Raw genomic sequence first — 21,338 nt, forward strand, 5'->3', positions numbered from 1 at the left:
TCCTTACGCGGGGCCTGACCCACCAGCCCACCAGCACTGTCCCACCCTTCTGCACATGTAAGCCTTGTCAATGCAGGTATCATCCAGTGTCAGCACATAGCATCCTTTGCTGTGCCCGGACAGGAAACACCACTCCACAGTGCACTTTGCAAGCCCCTGTGCCTGGGAGTCCGCTTTGTTCTCCGGCTTCATTCCCCAGCCTCCCCCACCAGGTTGGAACAGGTGACCATACCCAACCACTTCCAGTTTCTGGAACATGCCACCATGTGCATCCTCTCATGTTCTTTGCTTTTCCTGAGATTGTTAAGTGGTTCTGTCTTACTGACATGGTAGACCATGAGGAGACGATGCTTCAGTGGCTGCATTGGCTGTGGCACCCGTATCTCTGAACCATGTCACTTACCATGGCGGTTGCGTCTGTCCCCACTGCCCTCTGGTGCCTAATGCGTGCCAACGGGGTGGGCAGACAGCGATGTTTCTCATCAGCACAGGGCCTGACCCAGAACGCGCAGTTCTGCCCACAAATGAGGGGGCCCGCAATGGTCCTCGGGTGGCAGGTGCTTGTCCTTCCAGCCCTCTGTGCGTGCACCTGCGCAGCGGGCTGCGGGATGGATGCCCTGGGGGCAGCAGGGACCAGGCGCACACGTCTGTGATGGGCACCCCAGGAAAACAGCGCACGGGCAAAGGGAGTCCAGCCAGGGGCAGATGGCATGGGCAACACCTGTGGGGTAGCATAGGCATTAATCGAGGAGCAGGACCAGGAAGGTCATGGGGCAAGGAGGCTGCCACATGGGGGGAGAAGGGACCCACTCGGGAAGGATGCACAGATAACTGGAGCAGTTGGAGAGCTTGTGTTCTGAAGGACGGACACAGGATCTGTGCTTCATGTGAAATCGTAGCGGGACCACACATGGCGGGGGGCGGGGGGCAACGATTTATTAGCTGGTTTTGTATGTTGGATCTGAAATCCTCCAGGGGGTTCTGAGTGGGAGGCAATGGCTCATTACAGTGTAGAGCAGACACCAGTGAGGTAGGAGGCACACACTGTGCGTTCCAGACCTTTAAGGTTTCAGTGTCTTCTCCTTAGGTTGTGAAACAATCCCTTTTAGTGTCTCAGACAGAAACCAGCTATAGCCACTGATTGCTACTGTTTGACTCTTCAAAGAGGGAATTTAAATGACTATCAAGCAATTAATTTTGCTAAATTCATCCAGTCTGAAGGACAACTCTCCAACGAATGAAGTCCATATCCAGTGAATCTTGGATGGATTTAAATTTCAGCTTAAATGTGTATTTTCTATTAGCCATTATGGTCTCCTTTTACACACTCACCCCCCCCCCCCCGCCCACCCCAATACACGCACAGTCACCTTATCCCCCGGTGCTTTTGGTGATTATAACAGTCTTGTACTAGTGTAGATGAATTCTTATTGGGTTGCACGCTCGACCTATTCACACATGAAGCAATTTACCTAAAGATCTTTTGTGAGGATAAAACAAATGTTTTGGAGGAGAGTAATTGAAATTAGCACTGGCCTGTTTAATTTAGTTCTGTGATGTGCTTCCCTGATTTCTAATTGGAAGTGCATGGGAAATACCATCTCTAAAAAAATAAAGGAATTTCCCAAATGAGAAAAGCTTCCTCCTTCCACACACGGATGCTTATTTTTATGGGCCTGAAATAAAATGGAGTTACTTTTATTGTTGCAGATTTTTATGTAGGAAGCATTTTGCTTTGATTACTTAAATGCTTTCTGCAGTTCTAGTTGAAGCTGGGGATGAGGAGTGGTTTGCTGAGAGATTGCGCAAGTTTCTCTCTGGAGTTCTGGAAACCGTGAATTGAATTTAGAAATGTGAAGTTAATTGTTAGACTCTGTGATGGTCTGACGTTTTTGCAGAGATATGAAAGCTTTTAGGTTTATTAACTATTTTTTCAGATTTGTGGAAACCAAAAGGCAATCTTAGCTAAATTTTGGATTTTTTCCCCTTTTCTTCTGTCTTTTCTCCTTCCTTTTCTTCCTTTGTCCTTCCCTCTCTCCTGCTCTCCGTCTTTCTTTTCCTTCTCCCCTTCCATTTGGTTTAAACGCAAGCAAATCTCTCTGATCTTTAATATAACCAAACTCTCTTCTGTACATATTTTAATGTCCTGGGCATCTGCTGTATGTATTCTATCTTTCAGATTTCAAGAGATTCTTTCTTTAGTAAACTGTGTACTTGGAAGTAAAAATAAACTTCTAAATATAATCTCTCTACTGTAACGTAATTTAAATGTTATTGATGTAATTTGTGTCCTGGAAAACCAAACACTGATTTTTGAATTGGCTTTGGGAACGCGAACAATGAGCAGACTGTTTAAAATCTAATTAATTTTTTAATGAGAGTGCTAAGAGGAGCTATCATTGGTGGGTGGGGAGATGCCTCAGTGTGCCTGGATGTGAAGCTCCCCATGTGGGGAGAACATCACAGCACATGTTACAAAAGCAAAACCCAAGACTGGAAAAGCCAGTCTCATTCGAATCAGTATAAAGCAAGAAATGGAAACAAAAGACACAGATGGGGAAGGAGAAAGGAAGGTAAGAATGCCAAAGGAATCAGGAAAAAATGGAAAAACCAGAACCGTTAAGTGCATACGTCAAGTTGTTCACAGCAGCATTGAAAACACAAAATATATAATAATATATTTAATAAAATATTTTAACAGAAGATTTCTACACTGGCGACGATGAAACACTGCAGTGAGAAATGAGAAAAGAGCTAAATAAATGGAGAGGCAAAGCCACATTCATGTGTAGAGACAGTGAATATTTTTGCGCTAGCTGTGGAAGGCTGAATATTATCCCCCAAAGATGCCCACACCCTAATAACCCGGTTCCTGTCAATACATTTGTTACCTGGCAAGGCAGAAGAACTTTGCAGTTGTGGTTGATTAAGGATTTTGAGATGGAAAGATTTTCGGGGATTACCCAGATGGGTCCTTAAAAGCAGAGAAGCATTTCTTCCTGGCTGAGGGTCTGCGAGAGGTGTGGCTCTGCAGAGATGGTCGGAGAGATGCAGGTTCAAAGGTGAGGGAAGGAATGAGTTGCCTGTAGAGGCTGTAAAAGTCGAGAAACAGATCTTCCCCGAGAGCCACGAGGGAACATCCTGTTGCCAATACCCTTATTTCAACCTTGTGAGACGTGTGTCAGGCTGCTGAATTGTAAGATAATTTGTTTTTCTTTAAAGCACTACATTTGTGATATTTTTAACAGCCATAGAAAATTTTTTTTTTCAACTTTTATTTATTTTTGGGACAGAGAGAGACAGAGCATGAATGGGGGAGGGGCAGAGAGAGAGGGAGACACAGAATCGGAAACAGGCTCCAGGCTCTGAGCCATCAGCCCAGAGCCTGACGCGGGGCTCGAACTCACGGACCGCGAGATCGTGACCTGGCTGAAGTCGGACGCTTAACCGACTGCGCCACCCAGGCGCCCCACAGCCATAGAAAATTAATACAGTATCTATTTAAAGCCATTCCCGTCAAAATCCTAAACCCTTTCTTTTAGAAATTGAAAAGTTCATTCTAAAATTTATATGGCGACACAAAGTACCCACATGGACAAACTTATCTTAAAAAGTAAGAAAATGACAGATTTTTTTCAAGACTCACTGTAAGTCTTTCACTTATGTGATTTCAATACTGGCTATAAAGCTACACTAATCAAGGTAGTTAGGGAATGAGATAAGGGCAGACAAATAGATCAATGAAACATAGACCAGAGTCCAAAAGTGGGCAGGGACAGATGTATTCCATTAATTTTCTACAAAGGTAGCAAAGCAGTTCAATATGAGAGGAAAAAAAGGTTTTTTTGTTTGCTTTGTTTTTTGTTTTGTTTTGTTTTGTTTTTTAATTTTTTTTTTTAACGTTTATTTATTTTTGAGACAGAGAGAGACAGAGCATGAACAGGGGAGGGGCAGAGAGAGAGGGAGACACAGAATCGGAAACAGGCTCCAGGCTCTGAGCCATCAGCCCAGAGCCCGACGCGGGGCTCGAACTCACGGACCGCGAGATCGTGACCTGGCTGAAGTCGGACGCTTAACCGACTGCGCCACCCAGGCGCCCCTGTTTTGTTTTGTTTTTTAAGAAATATGGCCGAAAAACAACACATTTGTGCTGGACCAAAATAAATTTGAGCTTTTATGTGCCATTTGTGAAAACTCACTTGAGGTGGTCCATAAGTATAAACATTAAAATGATAGAGCCTTTAGAAGAAAATATAGCATGATATTGTCATGACCTTCTATTAGGCAAAGAGCTATTGAACATAAAGAGTGCTAACCTCTAGAGAGAAAAAGTAGAGATGTTGCACTTTAACAAAAGCAAAACAAAGTGAAAATAACCTTCGGTTCTTAAAAAAAAAAACATTTTCAAGAATATGAATAGGCGAGCCATAGAATGGGAGGAAATATTTGGGATATGCATATCTGACAAGTGTATCTAGAACATACAAAGAACACAGATCACTAATAAAAAGACAAACACTCCAGTAATAAGTGGGTGAAAAAGTCTTGCATAGACACTCTACAAAAGAAAATCTAAGATTGGCTACTAAACGCATGAAAAGGTGTTCAGTGTCCTTCGCTGTCATGGAAATCAGTAAAACTGGACCAAAATAGGACTTCATTCCTAGTATGATAGCTAAGCTTAAAAAAGAAGACAAAAACAAGTGTTGGAGAGCATGTGAATCTAGCAATATGTAGATGTACAATTACAAAATTATTACATAGAATATGGGGCAACAGAAACTCTTGTTGGGGATGGGAGTGTGGATTTGAGCTCTCGGCAAAAAAAAAGAAAAAAAAAATTGGAGCTCTCTGACCACTTTGATGATGTCCAGACCTTTGCCTTGCAATTTCTGTCCCCTAAAGTGCTGTATCCAGAAGAGATCCTTGCACCTGTGTCCCAAGAGAAATAAATGAGAGTATCTGTAGCAACATTATTTGTGAAAGTAAGTGACTGAAAATGACTTGAATGTCCACTGAGGAGGGCAGACCAATCGTGATACATTTGTACAGTGCAGTTACATGCAGCCAAGAAAATGGAAAAATCTTGTTCACATCCATTGCCTCTGGTGATTCTCCAAAACGCAGTGTTAAGTCACGAGAGCAGGGCATCTATGAATATAGACACTGGGATTTCACTTCTATAAATGTCACAAACAGATACAACCGGGCAGTATGTAGTTTGGACATACTTCTGTACGTAAGGGTTAAACCTATAAGGAAAACATAGCAATAGCCCAAAATTCACGACAGTGGTCAACTCCAGGAAATAGGGATAATTTGGGGAAGAAACACAGAAAGATACCATGAATGACCCATTTTAAAAAGTTGGACCCACTGGAAATTATTTCATTTCCCCTCTGTCGGTGATACATGTACATTATATGTATTCCTTGAATTTCTATTTTATAATAAGATTTAAAACATAGATTAATCTCTCATCAAGTTGTTTTCTTCTTAAAGCCTGGGAGTACGTTTCCCTATCTTCCCACGTGACTTTAGTTCATATTACCTGTGGGGCTGCCGTGATTAGGCCATACTGGTGAGACTTTAATTTAGAGTTGCTAAATTAAAACAAAGACTTAAAACCTAGAATATGCGATTCCTCCCAAAAGATGCCCTAAAATAAACCTGAAAGGCGTTAAGTGAGCCTTTTCAAAGCCTCAGCGATTTATACCTCATTTGATAGGTAATTTTTTGTCGGAGTGTCTGTCACTTTTTTTATATAAGAAACGGAAAAAAACTGGCAGTGGAGGGGGTAAGAAACGTTTAGCGTAGGATATATTTATACCTTCTCACACCACCAGACTCTAAGTGCCCTGGAGGCCAGGACTGCATAGCACCTACTCACGAATCCTCAGTATCCACCACACTGTTTCTTATTTCCGTGATCTTTAATGTTTCAGACAAACCTGGTGAAACTTCTTCTGATGCATCAGGCGAATCCAAACCTTCTGAACTGCAATGAAGAGAAGGCCTCAGGTAGGTGATCAGCATCCTGGGACCACCGGCAGTTACTGTCTCCTTTCTTTCCTACCAGAGTTGTTCATCCACCATCACCAGAGTCAGCCTCTCCTGGCAAGTTCTGTGCACACGCTCGGGTCCAAGCACTGTTCACAAACTCCTGTGCACCCCCCCCCCCCCCGCCGTACCTTTACAAGAAGACATTCCAGAGGGGCTCCGTGTATAGGGTGCCCTTGGACTTGGGTGCAATCTGCTTTTGAGCTTTAATTTCCTAGGCATTGATTCCTTCAATGTCAATTACTTTAAAATATTTTGCTGTTATTTAACTAGTTTCTTATCGTTTCAAATATACACTTGTTCACTAGAGTAATATTTTAAAAATGCTTATTTATTTATTTTGAGAGAGAGAGAGAGAGAGACAGCAGGGGAGAGGCATTGAGAGAGGGAGACAGAAAATCCTAAGCAGGCTCCCTGTGGTCAGTGCAGAGTCTGACATGGGGCTCGAACTCACGAACTGTGGTATCATGACCTGAGCCAAGATCAAAAGTCCTGGACGCTTAACCGACTGTACCACCCAGGTGTCCCCTTGCTAGAGTAATTTAAAACAATAATAATGTTTTCTTCTGCACAGATAGGTATACTGTAGAAATCAAGACGGACTTTCTCAAGCTAATTTAAAACTTTGAAAATCTTAATGTTACTATTTTTAATAAGTATCTTTTTGAATATTTCTAGAGCTCTTTTTACCACAGTTATTGCATATGTACATACACTAATTTAAAAAATAGATGCTTATTCATTTTCTAGCTTTTAAAATTTGACAAATATACTAATCAGTTATTTGTTTGTTAAAAATAAAAATCTAGGGGGCGCCTGGGTGGCTCAGTCGGTTAGGCGGCGACTTTGGCTCAGGTCACGATCTCGCGGTCCGTGAGTTCGAGCCCCGCGTCGGGGCTCTGTGCTGACTGCTCAGAGCCTGGAGCCCGTTTCAGATTCTGTGTCTCCCTCTCTCTCTGACCCTCCCCCGTTCATGCTCTGTCTCTCTCTGTCTCAAAAATAAATAAACATTTAAAAAATAATTAAAAAATTAAAATAAAATAAAAAATAAAAATAAAAATCTAGGAAAAGTATAGCATAAGTAATAAAATGATATAAAATTTTGAAGGTAGTAATTGATCTAAATAACTTAATTCAGTTTCTTCTTATTGCTATACTTTAATAATCTAAAAGCACTTTATGCCTGAGATTTGTCAGTGGATATACTTACAGGTGTATGATTACATGACTAACCACCAGCTTATGACAAAATGAGAGTTTTTCTCTATTTCTTATTTTTTTGGAGTTAAATGTTGTTTAAGTGTATCCATCTTTTTTTAATGTTTATTTTTTTTTTTTTGAGAGATGAAGAGCATAAGCTGGAGAGTGACAGAGAGAAAAGGAGAGAGAGAATCCCAAGCAGGCTCCCCATCATTAGTGTGGAGCCCAAGGTGGGGCTCGATCCCAGGAACTGTGAGATCATGACCTGAGCCAAAATCCAGAGTCAGATGCTTAACCAACTGAGCCACCCTGGCGCCCCTAGTCCATCTTATCTGCTCAAATAAACTGAAGACTTAACGAACAAAACTCTAAGATTGCTTTATAGTTTCTAACTTTAGAATCAGGCTAATATTAATGATAGTGTAGTAATCTTACCATTAACTACAAAAGCATGTGGTTTGTTTTTTTTTGTTTTGTTTTGTTTTGTTTTGTTTTGTTTTTTAAAAAGGGAGCACCTGGGTGGCTCAGTCGGTTAAGCATCTGACCTCGACTCAGGTCATGAGGATGCAGTTCATGAGTTTAAGCCCCACGTCGAGCTCCGTGCTGACAGCGTGGAGCTTGGAGCCTGCTTTGGATTCTATGTCTCCCTCTGTCTCTGCCCCTCCTCCCTTGCGCGCGCTCTCTCTCTCTCTGTCAAAACTAAACATAAAAAAATTCAAAATGGTAAAGAGTAAATGGAAATTTATAGTTTTTTTTCCTAGTCTTTAAAATATGTATTGTGAAATATGTCACATCCTTTGTTTACTGTAGTTCCAACAGATCACATTTTTCAAGTTTATATCCCTGACTTCTTTCCCAGAGAAGAGAATATATGATTGACCCTTGAGTATCTAGACTCCCATCTGTCACACTTCTACCTTTTAGGTCTAGCGTCAGCTAGACCTAAATGTGCCCAAATAGACACCCAAGGCAACCCACAGCCCTAGAGCCCAAGGCATGACTAAATGTCTGGTCTGGCCTCAACCCTGGCCACCTCAGGATATGATGGCTGTCTTACACAGTTTTGCCCATGTGGGTCATGCTGAGTCTACCATCAATATAATCCATTTTCCATACTTTATTGGTCATGAGTGACACAGTGATGGGCCGATAAAAGACTCTCAGTAATCTTTGTTGATTGAATGAAAATACTTCTTTCTTGGGGCGCCTGGGTGGCTCAGTCAGTTGAACATCCAACTCTTGATTTCAGCTCAGGTCATGATCCCAGGAAGTTCAGTCATGAGGATTGAAAAAGAAGAGTTGCCCCCATTAGATTCCTAATTGTTATGAATGCAAACTTTTCTTCAGGATTGACTGACTTCCGGTTTTGATTGTTAGTAAGTGCAAATTTGATTAAGGCACATCGATACGACCACCTAAAGATATTCAGATGTTACTGTCAACCTGTAACTTATAATATAATTATATTTCAGATTGAAAAACACAGATCACAGAGAAAGGCTAGACTTACTGTTCTCATAACACGACTATTGTCCATCTACCCATTTAGTAGGATGTTTGTAGAATGCCTACGACAAGTTTTATACTAACCCAGTCTTCGGGAAGGTATAACTATTTTCATCTTTTTCATTCATCAAGCTGAAGGAAGAGTTGCAGAGAATAAAATGACATTAAGTTCCTTCAAGCTTAGCTTCTCCGTGATTTTACATCTTACGCATCACCACTTGGTGACTATTGTTTTTATATTTTTCATTTCATTTGTAATTAAATATGCCACTGATATAAAACAAGATAGCCTTTTAAAATGGCATGGGGCACCTGGGTGGCTCAGTCGGTTAAGTGTCCAACTCTTAGTTTCAGCTCAGGTCATGATCTCACAGTTTTGTGAGTTCAAGCCCCATGTTGGGCTCTGCTCTGACAGTGCAGAGCCTGCTTGGGCTTTTCTCTCTCTCTCTCTCTCTCTCTCTCTCTCTCTCTCTCTCTGGCCCTGCCCTCCTCATGCTGTCTCTGTCTCTGTCAAAATAAATAAACAAACTTTCAAGTTTTAAAAATAAATAAATAAAATGGCAATACTGCAATTTTATTCCTACCATAAACTTTTAATGTTTTTCATTTTGCTCTATGTGTTGATAAATTTTAGCATTTTAAGCACATCGGAATTATTCCAAGTGAATCCTTTTCTGTGATCTCGCCTCCTACTTCTTCTGTGTCTTGTATTGTCTTTTGTAGATATTGCTGCCTCTGAGTTTATTGAGGAAATGCTGCTGAAAGCTGAAATCGCCTGGGAAGAAAGGGTTAAAGAACGTTTATCTGTCCCTGCCTTGGCCTCTGAGGAGCCATATGAGGAGATTCTCCACGACCTTCCAGCACTTTCCAGCAAGCTGTAAGTGCCTTTAGTGTAGAATGCTGATGTCCTAGCCCTTGCTCGCTGAAGATTGATTATTTTGTTTGCCGTCCCTGTTAACCACCATGTCAAGATGGACTTTTAATGAAAAGAATTAGAAAATTGAAGCTATCTGTCAACATACTTACCACAAAATACTGTTGACAGTCGTGAGTTTAGCAAAATTTTTGGAAAACTGGCTGATTCTCTTAAGCATTATTATTTTAGTTAGTGTTTCAATTTGTCACCATGGGACCAAAGGTCAGATTTTAAACACACTCCACATTTTTAGCTGAACTGATATGTAAGATTTCCTGTGACTGTTAAAATGACTGAATTCCTAAAGTAGGAAATAGAGATGTTCACTTTTTCTCTCTAAAGTACAAAGCTTAATGATTTCTTGTTGTCTAAAATATCTCCTAAATACTGATACATACTATAGCAAGGATGGACCTCAAAAATGTTATGTGAAGTGAGTGAAGCCAGGCACAAAAAACTGCGTATTGTATAATCCCATTTAGATAAGACATCCAGAATTGGCTAATCCATAGAAACAGAAAGTGTATTAGTGGATTACAGGAGTGGGGACGGGGTAAAGGGGAATGACTCTTAATGGATATGGAGTTTCCTTTTGGGGATAGTGGAAAATGTTCTAGAAGCAGATGTGATGGTTACACAAATTTATGAATAGGCTAAAAAAAAGTGCTGAATTATACACTTTAAAAGTGTGGATTTTGTGCTATGTTAATCATATCTTAACAAAAGAAGAATCTACGTAAGGAAAAAATATTTCGCTTTGAAAAACAAAATCTGGTATTTACAAGCAGCGGGACCTTGGGAAGGTTCTTTCTATGAAATTGTTTCTTTTCTGGCAATAACGAATCTGTCTCCTACTGGAATATTTGAGGGTGCCCTGAATAAATAACACAGTTTGGGTTCAGACAGACTGAAAAGTAATCCAGCTGTAATGATGGAGACCAAATTACACCTGATCACTGATAGGGGATGCTTTGGAGGGCATAACTGAAATCTTAAGCAGGCTCCACACTCAGCGTGGAGCATGACGTGGGGCTGAATCTCACAACCCGGGGATCATGACCTGAGTCGAAATCAAGAGTCAGGCGCTCAACTGACTGAGCCACCTGTGCGCCCCTAAATGGATCCCATTATTGGGCAGCTTTACCGACCACGTCCAAGGCACCTGTGAACTAGATCAGGTCTCCCAAATGAGGAGCTTCCAGACAAAGCTCATAACAGGACGGGACAAGCAGGCTCGCTCTACGAATAAAGAGAAGGGAGCTAAGGAGATGCTCTTCCCAGATTCATCCATCAGAGATGATGGATGCCCAGACTTAGCATGACTTGATCTCCTTTCCCGGGGAATAGAGGAGATGCTTCCAATTGCCTCCTCACAAGGGGGGGGGGGGGCTGTGCTGAATAAGAAAGCTCAGAGGGAAACACGCATTTCAGCACAGATGCCATCACAGCCATTCAATAATACTTTTAATTTCAAGTTACTCTTGATAATTCAAGAGGCTACAGTTGTGTGCGAATGCATACGTTTACTTAATTCTCCACTTAATGCTGGCACGTATTCATCATTGGATTGGACTTTTTAACTGTGTTAGAAAAGAGCTTGTTTTTATATCAGACGCTCTGCTAAGAATTTCATGGATTCTCTTCTTCCATCTTCAAAGCGCAATTAAGCGTCTCTTATTTTCCCAAGATCACAGAGTTGGGATAGGACACATCAGGATTTACAGCTCAGCACTCCTACCCTAGATCTTACGCACCCTGTTTTCACAGGTGGAAGAAAAATACCATGACATGGATGTGGGAGAAAAAAGAACAAAAAAAAGACATAGAACTAGAAGTTAGAGTCCAGTTAGGAACAGTTAAGAAGATAAATATCAAGTGACCCCAAATGAACAGGTAGAATAGTTTGACATCATGTTCACGCGATTATGCTATTGATAGCCCTGGAATGAGAGGAGTAATACAAACATTTGCTATGGAAGAATTTTTCTTTTCATATGGTGAGAATAAAATCAATACCCAACAGATTCTGTTTTACTATTAGAATTATGTATGGGCTTTCCAGTTAAAGAGTTGTTAACCTGTAAGCAGATCCCAAGTTTGCGTTAAAACCAAATTCTTTCATAATAAGTTATTTGGGATAAATATCAACTTATCCATGCATCTATAGCTTTGTTTATGTCTTCTCCCTTTAAAAAAATAAAAGAAACTGATAACAGCCAATTTGCCCCCAAAGATACTTCTATATATTTTTTTATATTGTTGATTCAGCAACACGTTTTGAACAGATTATTAAGCGGCCTATTTATTCTACCCAATTCAATATAATTGTTTTGATTACATTGTTTCTTACTGACTTGGAGCTTGGAAACGTTGCAATAAGTTTATATTGAATTTCGACCTATGTTTTCCCTGCAGTCCATTGTTCTTTTTGTTCAGAGAGAGAATTGAAAATTAAATCGAAGAACAAATCATAGTTTTACTTTTTTTTAATCTGAAAAAAATCGCAAATAGACTTGACTAGTTTAAGGGTAATAAGTACATTTTTAAATTGTCTTTTATAATTTATGATTGTGATGCATGTTATCTGTTTTTCATTGTCTTTGTAGTGTTATTAATAAATACGAAGCAGCAGCAAATAGATGAGATAGTATACCAACTAGGTACAGTTATATTTTAGGGCAGAAATTTTACTTCCTTTTTTTTCTTAATTTTTAAATGGTTACTTATTTTTGAGAGAGAAAGACAGAGCATGAGCGGGGAGAGGCAGAGAGAGAGGGAGACACAGAATCCGAAGAAGGCTCCAGGCTCCGAGCTGTCAGCACAGAGCCTGATGTGGGGCTCGAACTCACAGACCATGAGGTCATGACCTCAGCCGAAGTCGGACACTTAACCGACTGAGCCACCCAGGCACCCTGAAATTTTACTTTCCATAACTGCTCTTCTGAGCTGTGCTTTTGTATGAGCAGGACAAATATGGACACTCAAATTTCTTCCATAAATAAATTCACAAACATTGTAAAGGTCAAAACTTTTTCTAAAGTGGTAAATGTGTGCATTCTTGTTGCTTTGAGTGTATTTTATAGCACAATGGTGATTGATTGGGACAAGAAACTTACTGAAATGTGTAGCATATTTTTAACACACTGCTCTTGTAATAGAGAACATATATGAAAAGGATCAGAGCACTGGTGTGAGTAACAGAAAATATAAGTGTAATTCTTTTGCAGATCTCTTACATGTCATTTACAAAGCAGCATTTGTTCACATACCAGTTGTTGGAGCGTCCACGGTTTAGCCCTGGTGTCCAGGAGGGTTTGATCTTGTGTCTCTCTCTCCTACCTCAGTATTGCTGGGTTTTCTGCAAACGCTTTCTAGCTGTTCCCTCCATTAAAATAAACAAACGCCATTGTTCTGTGACAATCCAAGTTTCCCTCATTTAAACCAAGCGCATCCTCGAGTGGTTTGATAACCTGAATTTTAAATGTGAAGCCTGATCTTCAGGTATTTCCCGAAGTCCCTCAGCTTTAGGGAGGTGAAGAAGGAATTAGAACAAAATGAAAATCCAGGAAGAAGGGGAAAGAGCAAAGGGGGACCTCGTGGTCAGTTTTCCTCTGCTCCAGGCAAGAACAAGCATTGGAATGAATGAAGCTCACTGCTCCTTTCATTTCCTTATTTTGCCCCAGAAAAGATAGTGCTTGAAGCGTACAATTAGAAAAAAAAACGACAACAGCCTTCTTCTCTCCTCCGTGTAATCTGTTGTTTTTCTTCAGAAAGTCTCTTCACCCACCTTTTATCAGCAGCCCTCATTCCGAGAACTTATGACGCATTACCTCCTCTGAATTATCATGGCCCATCTTTTGGTTTTAAGTCCCGCTTCCTATTCCTTTGCGTTCTACAGTTGACTGGCTCCGTTTACATTTTCCTAGGATATGTTTTGCTTAAAATTTTAAGAAAACGATTGAGCGGTTGAATCTGCTACCTCAGCACACAAGTCAAATTCCCTTTCCAAATGTCAGATCTTGTTGACCGTCCCGTGAGGATGTGTGTGCTCACCCACGGATAGGATAAGAATGACACTTCTGCTGTGGTTCACTGTTAGCTGGACCCCTAATGGTGGTGAAACATTTAATCAATAGGAAATTCCTATACTGTTGAACTGTTCCACATTCGACGTTTCTAAGATATCTCCTATTTAAGTGAACGTGATGAAGTGTATATTTGTTGCCTGACTTTCAAGTTCATGTCTCAAAATGAGCGTGTTAGATTGAACTCAGAAGCCTTCCCAGCTACGATGTTCCTTATCTGTTTAACTTGCAGGCTTCCTCTCTGCCTGAAATTCGCAACCACTGTTATCATACTCGACTGCTATTCCCCCTCTGTTCTTTCTTGACTTCTGACTGGGTGCCTCCTCCCTGTGTTGTCTTTCCTGTCCTGAGATGGATCCCAGGGTCTCATGTCCAGTTATTGCCACTAATGGAACAGCCGTGGCCAGAATGCACCCTTTGGTGTTTGAACATGGAAGTGCTCTCCCGGGGTATTTAAAAACAATTTTAGTGCTTATTTATTTTTGAGAAAGAGAGAGGCAGACAGAGCGTGAGCAGAGGAGGGGCAGAGAGAGAGGGAGACACAGATCTGAAGCAGCTCCAGGCTCCAAGCAGTCAGCACAGAGCCTGATGCTGGGCTCAGACTCACCAATCGCAAGATCACGACCTGAGCTGAAGTCAGACACTCAACCGACTGAGCCACCCAGACACCCCTCTCCTAGGGTCTTTAATCATTGAAAAGTTTGATACGTGCCAACGTTTGCTTCTAATATGCTATTTCACCGGGTCCTTGAGTTGGAATTCGCAACAATTCTGCATAGTACCTAGTGGGCGGAGTGGTTCGCCAACCAGTTGTGGGTTTTCACCAAGCAGTAACAACAGTGACAACAGCTGACAGTTCCTGTGCAGCCGCTGGACATCAGGACTTGTGCGGAGTGGTTTGTGTGGGTCACTGCATTTGATCCTCAGAAGAGCACAAGTACTGTGTCTCATTTGTTGTTGTTAAGTTTTATTTATTTGGTTTTATTGTTTTTAGAAGCTTATGTATTTTGAGAGAGAGAGAACAGGAGGGGCAGAGAGAAAGAGAGAGAATCCCAAGCAGGCTTTGCAGTCAGCACAGAGCCCAACATGGGGCTCGGTCTCACGGCCGTAGGATGATGTCCTGAGCCGAATCCAAGAGTCAGACACTTAATCGGCTGAGCCGCACAGGCGCCCCTTTTGTTGTTAATTTTTAAATTTGAGTACCGATGACACACAATGGCACATTAGTCTCGGGCGGACAGCGTAGTGATTCGGCATCACTGTGTGCTGTCCTCACCACAAGAGTAGCTTCCGTGCATCACCCTACAACACCATTGCAATATCACTGGTTGTCTTCCTTGTGCTGTCTTGTATTCCCATGACGTTTTTTTATCTTGATTGCTAAATGTCTTGACACACACAACACAAATGCTTCCTCCTGTATCCCCACGTTATAAATCCCAGTCTGACGCTCAGAACTTAAGGGAGGTGACCCGTGTCATACACAGGTACCCAGTCTTCTACTGGTTCAGGGAGGAGGTCATTTTTATTGGCAATGCTAAAACCTCTGATTTGGCTTGAAAGAGGAAATTGCTGATGTGAATTTGGCTGTTGTGGTCAGTCCGCTTTGGCTGTGGGCCACTGCCAGTTTAGCAGAAGTGTTTCGTGTGACCGCTTAAAAGATAGTCTGCGACTGGGGAGACTTTTCCCTTCCGCAGAAACCATAAGCGTGAAGGCCACTTGCGATACCGAGTGCTGCTGATCTGCTTTCAAGATAAAGCTACCGGTGAAATGGAACAACATGGGGCCATTACCTCTCTCTGTCGTGTTATCTATCACACCCTTGGTCTTGCTTGGTCTGAGCATCTACACTGACTCCCAGAGGTGGCCTGTGAGGCCCTGCGCTGTGTGGCCATTATGGACAGAGACCCCAGAGCCATACATCCTGGTTCCGGTGCTGGCTCGGCACCTGCTGGCTCTTGACTCAGGCAGTTTGGTCAAAGTCTTTGCCACCTTTCTCCTCAAGTGTAAAATGTGGGTGTTGTTTAGTTAAGACTTAGTCCAGGCCTTTCTCCCTGCTTCTTGGGAGGAGAGATGCTAGAAGCTTGAAATTCCCAAGTCATGGGACTGTCTCCGATGTCAAAGATCCCGGGGGTCACACTTGAATTTATGCCGCCAGGGTGCCTCAGGGCCGGGGGCTGGTCACACCGGAATATCCAGCGATGGGAGTAAGTGACTGAGCACTGAGTCAGCCTGGCCTCCAGGACGGGAGGAGGCCTGGACTCTGAGTCCGGTGATCGAGTCCATCAAGCTTAGGTAACAAAACCTCAGGGAGGACCCGGTGGAGCTTGCTGGTTGGGGAGCACCTCTGTAGGCTTGGCGGGTGATATGCCCTGATTCCACGGGGAGGGCCCTCCGGACCGCACCCAGGGAGAGCGTGTGCACTGCGGGTCCTGACCTGTGCCCTCCGCAATAAAGCCGTAGTAGTAAATGTGGTGCATCCCCGAGCGCTGTGAGTTGTTCTAGTGAGTCATCAAACGCCAGGGAGTTGTACATTGGTAGGCGCTTGGTCGGAAGTGTGGGTGGGCATGGAGACCCCCAAACTCGTGGCCGTGTCTGACGTAGGGGCAGCAGCCTTGCTGGAAACAATGCCCTTCATTTGCGGGGTCTGTGCTGTGGACAGTCAGTGTCAGAACTGCACTGTAGGAGGCCACCCAGTGATGATGATGGCGGTGACAGATGTCTCTTGAACGTGCTCTTGATAACTCAGTGACAATCTTTCTGAAACACTTAGAGCGCAGCGTCTGGCTCACTGTGATTCGACATACATGCTTGAGAAACGATGAAAGGAAAACCAGATGTTTTTCCATCCGTCTGTGAATTGTCAGCGTAATCATCTAAAGAAGAAAGGCCTTGTAGTTATACGCGGAGACAATAGAATTCAGCTTGCCGTTTGGTGCTGTCGAACTGAATATGAACCATTTAGAGAAAGACTTGTTTTCTAAGAAGCTGGAAAGAAACATCCAATCTCGGAGAAGACCAGCTTTGGGCGGGTGCGTCCTCTGATTAGGTTGCTTCGGGGCTGGGTCTGCAGGGTTTCTGAGTCCTGTAGCACTTGGGATGGAGAAAAGATGTGACAGGGAGAAGTCTGGAAAGAGGCAGACCTGAGCAGGGCCAAGGACGAAAAAAGCACAAGGGGCTGGGGGTGCGCGGGCCCCAGGGTGCATCAGCCAAGTGGCCGTTGATGAGAAGAAATACCCTGTGGTGATTTTTCAAAGGGCAGAGTATGGGTTGTGCAATGTGTCTTTGACCTCAATAAAACCTGAGACCCACGATGGTCTTAGAGTAGATGTTATGGAAAGCCTTGAAGAGGCCACATTTTCTGAGAGAGGCCCATCATGCATTCATTCAAAAGCAGGCCAACTGTGGCCACACAAGATTTCTTCTACAGCCTTTCTTGCTCAATTGACAATAAATACGACTTGCATATCAAAGAAGTTTCAATGATTATTGAGCCTGACTGGGAACAGGCTCAAGAAGATTGCCTTGAGTATCTCCCTGGGCTCATGGTTGCAGTCTTGTCATGCAGTGTATTAGAAAAATTATGTTGCAAATGAAGGACATAGCCTTCAACCCATGTCTCAACACCACACATGGGGCTTTCTTTGCAGAAATGTCTCCGAGTAATTCAGGATAAGCAATACTGAAAAGTGCATTTTTACTCTTGGACCCTTAGACACACCTGTGCTACAGCCATTAGTGGCCTTGCCCCTGATGGGGGAACACCACATCTCTGGTTTCTCCTCTAAGGCGGTTGTTGTTGTACATTTACTACTCTCCCTGAATGACCTGAACGTTTTCAAAATCAGCGCAGCTTCCCGTGACCATTTTGCAGTAAAATAAATTCACCTGAGATAAAGTCGGACCACACTCCCAGCCCTGGATTCTTCGGAGTCTTTGGAAGCTTTGCATCACACAGTCTTGACAAAGCTGTCGGTCAGTTCCACGTGAACTTACAGGTAGGAATGGCTTCCATGGTCTAGTGGGGGATGGAGAGAAATGTCACACAATCCAGGGACACGATGAGACACGGAGAATTATTTAATCTGATTTCCAAGTTTAAACCACTTACACTATCCCTCAAACGTGGTTGGATAACTAGTCAGTCTTCTAAAGTTGATTGCAAACCACACTGCCGTGAGTCTCTGGTTTTTACTGAGGTCTAGAAGACACATTGCCTAACTCATGAAGGTAGAGGGATGGGGTCAGCATTTCCCTTTCTAGTCAGTTCTTTCCCCTACACCTGAAACTGCCCCAGATATGGGGCTCACTACCTTTCAGAGCATTTATTCCATAAGCTACCACACACACACACCTCATTCTCTTCTCTTTTTATATTATACACCGTGTGTATACACACTCACTCACTCGGCACACCCATGCTGGTGACTTAAGTTTTACCACATTCTATCAAATGTACTTGCTAAAAATGATGGAGAAATGCAGATTATTAAGTGTTTCCTTGATTCAAGTGAACGATAGTCATGTTGTTTCGTATAAATATCATTCATTAAATACCTATCCAGAAACATAAACGCATGCTACACAGCATAACAGTATAACATGGCCTATCCAGAAATTCCCTTCATGTATTCCCAGAGTGGACGCATTCGACTCACTTTATTATAGAGTCTGAAAATTTCTTTGCAGGTATCGGTTGAGAACTACAAGATGAATATCAAATATCTTAACAATAGTGTCATTTCCCGTTTAACCATGAGACACATTGACATTTTTGTTTCCTAAACACAAGGAATATTTTATCAAAGTGGTTTTTCTTTCATTGTAGTTTTTTAATGAAACAAACTAAAGTTATCTGGGTGGGGGGGGAATGGTGTTGGGCAAAGATAGCAATTAATTCAAAGCTGTCCAGGAACTGTTTCCTTCAAAATTAACCTTTAGATAATTATTTTGTAGATGCAGAAAAACCCAAATTCCCTGTGGTAAGTCATTTATGTAGCTGTGTTGTTAGGATTAAAATTGAGATCTATTCAGTACATGACCACCACAATAACTGAGTCACATATGCCATTTCCTTTTTTTTTTAATGTTTATTTATTTTTGAGAGTGGGGGTAGGGGCAGAGAGAGAGGGAGGCACAGAATCCGAAGCAGGCTCCAGGCTCCGAGCTGTCAGCACAGAGCCCGATGTGGGGCTCGAACTCATGAACGCATGACCTGAGCTGGAGTAGGATGCTTAACCGACTGAGCCACCCAGGCACCCCATATATGCCATTTCTTTACATTTATTTTGATGAGATTTTTTTTGTTGGCCTACTATATCTCAATATAGCCAATTTTGTTTATTTTCTATATTTTTCTAAAATTGCTGGTGTCAGAATGGGCAATGATTGTTGCTTTTGTTAGTTTTGTTTTATTACCTTCCTGTTTCCATTTTCAGAAACAAAATCCCAGTTCCTACAGGCACATTTGCTCTGCATGAAATGCCTTTTATGTTTCTAGAAATAACTAAGTCTTGACTAAATCCAATAGAGTTCAGAAATTGATTGTCTGCCGGAATAGTGTCATGTGGTTTTTTCCACAGTCAGGTTAAAGCGATCTCTCGCCCTTTTAATCTAAACTTCTCTTGGATAGTAGCTGTTTCATTTTCTTTACGTGTGTGGAATCTGCCTTACTTAAGCCTTCTTTTACTATTTTCCTTCCTATTTTTTTCTGGTTTTCACTGATAGACTTCTATTCCTGACACCTTTTTTATAAAATTAAAATTTTCTCATGGAGGAAAAATCGGAAAGTCCAGGAAAACATATAGAAGCATGAAAAAATGCACTCATTAATGTCAAAAGAAAAGTTTATACTAGAGAAGTTAAAGGTGAAAGGAAGAACTTATTCAAGACTCTTGCACTAGAGGGAGACAGACTGAACTTGACTCTTGATACAAAAGGTCAGAGAGCTTTTAAGCTCTGGGATGAGTGTGTGGAAAAGCCTGGAAAAGCAGGAAGGCTGGTCCTTGTGAGGAGGCCATCCACAGTTCACTGGTTGGTGCTTAAGGAAGTGAGGTTCCTACCCTCCCACAGAGACCAGGAGATTGGGGCTCCTTCCCTCGACGAGCCTCATGGTTACATTTCTAGAGAATAGCTCCCAGGTCCTGGGGAAGGATGTTGCCAGTTGTAGAATATTTACAGCTCAGAGGGACAAAGGGCGAATTTACACTGGAACGTTCTCTAAGGTAAGAGCTCTAAGAAAAGGGAGGGAGGCAGTCTAGAGCTGGAGAGAAGCTGTCCTGAAGGTGAGCTGAGAGAGGAGACTGTGAAGTCCATCTGCATCAGTAGTCCACCTTTGAGAGAGAGAGAGAGAGAGAGAGAGAGAGAGAGAGAGAGAGAGAACCCCAAGCAGGCCCCATGCCCAGTGTGGAGCCCCACATGGAGCTCGATCTCACCACAGTGAGATCATGTCAGACACTTAATTGAGCCACCCAGGCACCCCCCACAGTAGTCTACCTTTTTAATGAAACTCCTATTAATTTGGTCCATTCCTTCTTATCCTTTATGTGTTTCTTTTTCTTTATTGAATTCTTGTTCTGTCTATATAGTTACATCTTATTTTTCTAAAAATCCATCTCATATCATAAACATTTTGGATTGATAAACATTTAATGTGTATTGAAACAAACAGCAGTGAGTACTGAAACATTATTATTCCTTTTTCTAGAAAAATATCATTTTCATACATTTTCACAGTGTACAAATGGATAATCAGTGAAAATTTAAATATATAGAAGTGAGCTTAGATGAATGCCGCAGGTAATCACAATGATTATGGATGAAATATCCTTCATTTTACAAGTGGAATGGAAACTTAAAGAAGAGTTGTTCCATGGACATTCAAAACATTACCATATGCCGGCAGCCAAGGTACATGCTTTGCATTTATTTAATGTTTATTTATTTATTTTGAGAGAGACAGAGAGAGCGAGCATGCAATCAAGGGAGGAGCAGAGAGAGAGTAGAGAGAGAATCCTAAGCAGGCTCTGAGTTTTCAGCTCAGAGTCCAACACGGGGCTGGAACCCACAAACCGTGAGATCGTGACCTGAGCTGAAATCAAGAGTCAGACCCTTAACCCACAGAGCCACCCACGTGCCTCATGCTTTGCATTTTCTTATAGAAAATATGCATATGACAAATATGTTACCATGTGATCCAACTGTATTATTTAGAATCATTGTTTTTCTTATATGAATAAGAGTATTTTTAACTAGTTACTTACAATTATTGTTAGTAGTGGACCTATGATATTAAGTTATTGAGTGTGGAAGTGATTTTTAAAGACGTAGGTGAAAATGCGTCGGAGGAGGGAGCACGTGTTGGCATCACAGAACTGTAGGGCTTAGCATACACTTAGATACTGCCTCGTCTAACTCCTGCATTTGCAAGGGCGCAGCTGTGGCCCAGAGATTGTGAAGGCTTAGAAGGTCAGGTGATTGCCAACGTGAGGCAGAAACCGACTTAGAATGAGGTCACTGTATTCCTGGATCAGTCTTCTTTCTGAGTATACCTCTCAGTTGGAAATATGATA

The 21,338-nt window shown here is 42.1% G+C and overlaps 1 protein-coding gene across 1 annotated transcript in view; it reads left to right on the forward strand.

The window, feature by feature from the left end:
* The window catches only part of MYO16 (myosin XVI), a 611,926-nt gene that overhangs the window by 261,625 nt on the left and 328,963 nt on the right, over window positions 1-21,338 (forward strand). Inside the window, exons 8-9 of the mRNA XM_047874837.1 lie at window positions 5,946-6,021; window positions 9,490-9,643. Of these exons, the coding sequence (XP_047730793.1) occupies window positions 5,946-6,021; window positions 9,490-9,643 (230 nt within the window). The remainder of the gene's footprint in view (window positions 1-5,945; window positions 6,022-9,489; window positions 9,644-21,338) is intronic.

The sequence above is a fragment of the Prionailurus viverrinus genome, chromosome A1, assembly GCF_022837055.1.
Source record: "Prionailurus viverrinus isolate Anna chromosome A1, UM_Priviv_1.0, whole genome shotgun sequence".
Lineage (NCBI taxonomy): Eukaryota > Metazoa > Chordata > Mammalia > Carnivora > Felidae > Prionailurus > Prionailurus viverrinus.